The sequence below is a fragment of the Oratosquilla oratoria genome, unplaced genomic scaffold (assembly GCF_046742065.1).
Source record: "Oratosquilla oratoria isolate Oo_2021 unplaced genomic scaffold, ASM4674206v1 SCAFFOLD218, whole genome shotgun sequence".
NCBI classification, from domain to species: domain Eukaryota; kingdom Metazoa; phylum Arthropoda; class Malacostraca; order Stomatopoda; family Squillidae; genus Oratosquilla; species Oratosquilla oratoria.
This window is the reverse complement of record NW_027467570.1, coordinates 65,001-69,530: the sequence shown is the minus strand read 5'-3', so window position 1 is coordinate 69,530 and position 4,530 is coordinate 65,001. Positions and strand designations below refer to the sequence as shown.

Below are 4,530 nucleotides of genomic sequence, written 5' to 3'. Positions count from 1 at the left end.
ATTTTTCAGTATAGTTTGTTTTAAGGAAATTATGTACAACTTACTATTTTGAGTATAAAGTATGTTTGTTTAAAATAAATTCATTTTTCAATATAGTATGTTTTATTTTGGGTTCCATTTTTTTTTTTTTTTTTTTTTTTTTTTAATAATGTCAAAGGGTTCCGCAACAAAAAAAGTTTGGGAACCACTGGTCTATGGACCATTCCTTCATTTGCCAATTAAGAAGCACCAAGAGGTGCGGAAACGCGTTTAGTTTTTCGACTATGCCTAATGGTATACGGCGAATTACTTGGACTCCTCCCTATGGAAGCCAAAGTCGCTTTACGAGAGAGAGAGATTAACAAGAAGCTTTGTCACAAGCTTGTCATTTCACTCAATTAAATGTGCTTGAGAGAGAATCTCCTGTTCATTTTTACGAAGAGTATATATTTATATATATATATATATATATATATATATATATATATATATATATATATATATATATATGTGTATATATATATATATATATGCATATATATAATATATGTATGCATATATATATATAATATATGTATATATATACATATATATATACGTATATATATACATATATATATAGATATATATATATATAAGTATATATGTCTACGAGTGTGTAATGTGTATGTATATATGCACATATATGTATGCGTACATGGTTGTTGATGTATTAGGACTACAAAAACCAAGCTACCTAGAAGAACTGGAATAATTCTGAAAACGCATTTCCAAAATGTCTTTTTCATATAAAAGAGAGACAACAGTGATAACAGAACCCCGTAGCTTATTGGCTGAGATCTGCTCTCCTGGTTCTGGTTCGACTGAGGGTCGCTACCTTCAGTTTAAAAACCTTTGCGGACATCACGGGTCGTATCATTGCGGTCACTTCCAGTATCGTCCATGACATTCATGATGAACATTTCCATGACATCATTCACTTTAATCCGTTCGGTGGGCATCACCACTCTACTCTCCTTCATTAATTACACATAAATTCGGTTCAAAAACGATGCTATCTCCCTTTACTTTCTCTTGATGGCAGCGATAGTAAACCTCTTGTATATATATCTATCGAATTAACATGTCCCTGTAATATAATCCAACCTTTATCTAATTATAGTCACCTCACACTAACTCGTCGGAGATTTATTGCAGTTAAAAAATCAGATGTAATAATTGAGTGACTCATCTGTTAAAATAAAGCAACTTGGAGGGAGAAAGGTGATGAATTCGAAAGAAACTTACATGTAAAGCGGCCCATACCCGATCAATTATATTGCGCAATTTCATTGTCAATACTCTGAATTGACAATTCAAATCCACGTATGCCTTTAATTTCAACCGAACCTTTTAATTACCTAGTGACCAAATAAACCAGCAAATTACCTTTTGGTGGGAAGCGACTATGTTTTGACTGTTGGCAGGTGTTTTTATTCAGTTTGGGAGGGTCATCATAACGGAGGAGGTAAGTCCCCCGTGATCAGCCAACTGGCTACTGATGCGTACTCCATGATTAACCAATTGAAAGCCAGCCAGTTCTAGAGAACTTGGCCTGTACTTCATCGGCGATGTAACCAGCGCTTCTCTCTTTGGATAACTTTACTGTGTTGATAAAGAAATTAGATGTATTGTACTGTAAATAAGATGTATATCGTGCCGATGAGATGAAGTATTTGTGCTGGCGAAATAGAGCAATAGGAATAAAGAGGAGTGGAATATGAAAATGGTATCATTCTTTCTCAACTTAAGGTTAGTTTCTAGTCGTATAGAAATGCATCATGACTCTGGTCTGCAGAAATGTAATTATCCTAAGATAAAATCTGTACGTACGAGAATACAACCTTAATGTTTCGTACACCCGTAGGAATAACACTCCTACGGTAGTTTGTTACCAGCTTCTTGTATCTAATGTAAAGTTTACTTGAGTTTGGTGAAATGCTTCGACTTTGTAAGATATAATGAAGCACTTTTCATTATTCTAGGCTAGTTACACTTTCTGTATACTAGTGTGTAAAAACAATAACTGTTTTTATGTTCATAGGAAGTGGCTTATTCATTCTAGGTAGACCGGAGACTAGTAGGTAGACCGGTATATCAGCGAGGTTAATAATTAAGCTCTTGTTCAACTATCCGGAGTATAATTGAAGATAATATCGCACTGGGATCCAGTGGTCACGTTGATAACTCCACGCTCAGAATCCCGTTTTCCATTCATACCCATCTGTCTGTTTGTTCATTACTCAGCTCTTCAGCCTAAGCGAAACCGAAACACTTTCTTTTCATTTCTTTGCGTCATGCTATGCTCGTATTGATCTAGGGCGTTATGGTAGTGGTTTTATGCACTGGTTTAGATCCAGCGGCAGAATAATTAATAATGATAAAGAAACAACAAACTACACTCGTCTTTTCAAAATGTTCCCCAACTGTGCCGCTATCGTATCAAGCGACGGAGACCCGAGAGAAGACGTTTGTTACTGGGGTTTTCCCTCCTGAACCTAGACGGCAGCGTCACCGTAGAAAATGGGTTAAATCATCACCTTTGGTCGAGGAACAACGGAGGAGAAACTTTCCCTGTCGCTCCCAGTCAGGAGGGTGATCTCACTACAAGTGATGCAGGTGTGCAAACATATAAATTAGTTGATATAGAGGCACGGTCGAAATTAGAAACATATGTGGATTTAGATAGGATACAAATTTATTCAGGTAAACAACAACAACAACAAAAACAATAATGGCGCTCTCAAAGAGAATCGTTGCGTGTCAACGTCAGTGGTGGACGTAGTGGTGGTGGTGTCCACCGAAGCCATCGTAGTGGACAATATCGTGGACGTGGTGACCGTGATAGCCTCCATAGCCGTGGTGGTTTCCATATCCGTAATTATTTCCATATCCGTGATGGTTTCCATAACCGTGATAGCCTCCATATCCAAGTCCAGAGAGACCAAATCGATTTCTGTGAGGATCAGCTTCCGCCTCTGCCGCAGGCTCCGCGTCCGGTGCCGCCAAGGCCGATGGATCGGGCATGGCGCGGACGGTGACCATCAAGCAGGAAAGCACCAAGATCGCGCCCAAGACAACCACAACCTGTAAAACACGAGATCGAACAATAGCGTCACACCTTTGTCAGCGTAACGACAGACACGGCTTAAAGATAATTTTAGCATTATTCCTCCCTGTTACTGAACCGTTATTTTGATCACACAAACAAACATGCATGCACGTTCGCGAGCGCACTCACACACAATACATACACGTACACATACTTACACGAAGAAAGCACAATTATATATGAATATATAGTATACGAGTGTATGTGTATGCACATATATTATTTAAATACACAAAAACAACGATTTTCTCCATCCAGTATGGAGTGACTATTTGCTTTTATCTAGGAATATGTTAGCGACCACAAATTGTGATTTTACTTTTTCACACACATAATAACACGCGCCCAAAAGTACAATGTAAACTTTTTGTTTACGTTTGTGTGTATGCGTGTGTGTGTGTGATAAGTATACGTATCTGTGTATCTATTAAGTGTTTGAGACAAATGAGAGAGTATATGTATATGACGTGTAAGTCAAGATAAATCCAACTTTCAGACTATTATGGACTACCTAATCTGTGTAAAGAAGGACTGTGTATACAATGAAAATCATGCCACATTTTACTCCCACTTGCTAATTGGGCACTGAATAAAGATAATTTCTCAATTTTCAAATTTGTTATGCATTTAAGTGTAACAGTAAAGTTCAAATGAACATTAAAGTATTCTACTCAGACTTAGTGATTTAGACAATTCTTTACCAAGACAGTTAATGACGACACATTTTTACATATATACAATCTAGAACCCATTGTTTTGTAAGTATTTGTGTATGCACAGTGTATATGCGTTTCGTGTATTTCTTAACACTACTACATCACACCAACGTTAAAATATGCTACCTTCATCTTCCTGGTGACTGGGATTTACTGTGTCCCTTTGGGTTTGATGAGGAGTTTGATGGCACAGGTGAACCGTTCTATGACAGGTGAGAGCGTCCTTGACTCCTTGAAGTCGGTTTGATGACTGTGGGGTTCACGTTAGCGGTCGTCCTTTATATACGCAGAGGTGATGCCCTCACCTGCCCAGTCGATGTGCTCCTTCTGTTGCTTTCACTCATTCGGGAAGTCCCCTTTTATTTTATTTTTATTTTTATCGTGGCGTATTTGTAGATAAACTTCCTAGACCCTATCCTCTTCACTACACAAACGTCCCACTTCCTACCTATTTTCATTAATAATTCTTCGGCCAGCAAGATTTTGATTGTCTATTTTATTACTAACAAGATAGATGGGCCTTATGATAGGTTTCATGCCAGACTACATGTTCATAGATTATTCATATCAGGCACAATAGCATTTAGATTTTAGACTAAGTGTATATTATTCCTTCATAGATATGAGCGGTAATGTACTTAAAATGAATATTTTCATTCTGGATATTTTAGACTAATTGTATAT

At 37.3% G+C, this 4,530-nt stretch overlaps 1 protein-coding gene across 1 annotated transcript; it reads right to left on the bottom strand.

The window, feature by feature from the left end:
• Window positions 1-2,694: 2,694 nt before the first annotated feature.
• Window positions 2,695-4,102, bottom strand: LOC143022891 (uncharacterized). The gene is made up of 2 exons (XM_076181289.1): window positions 3,973-4,102; window positions 2,695-3,105 (listed from the first exon to the last, which is right to left on the bottom strand). Exons 1-2 carry the CDS (start codon window positions 3,976-3,978, stop codon window positions 2,788-2,790), a joined length of 324 nt encoding a protein of 107 aa, XP_076037404.1. The 5' UTR covers window positions 3,979-4,102; the 3' UTR covers window positions 2,695-2,787.
• Between the last annotated feature and the right edge of the window lie 428 nt (window positions 4,103-4,530).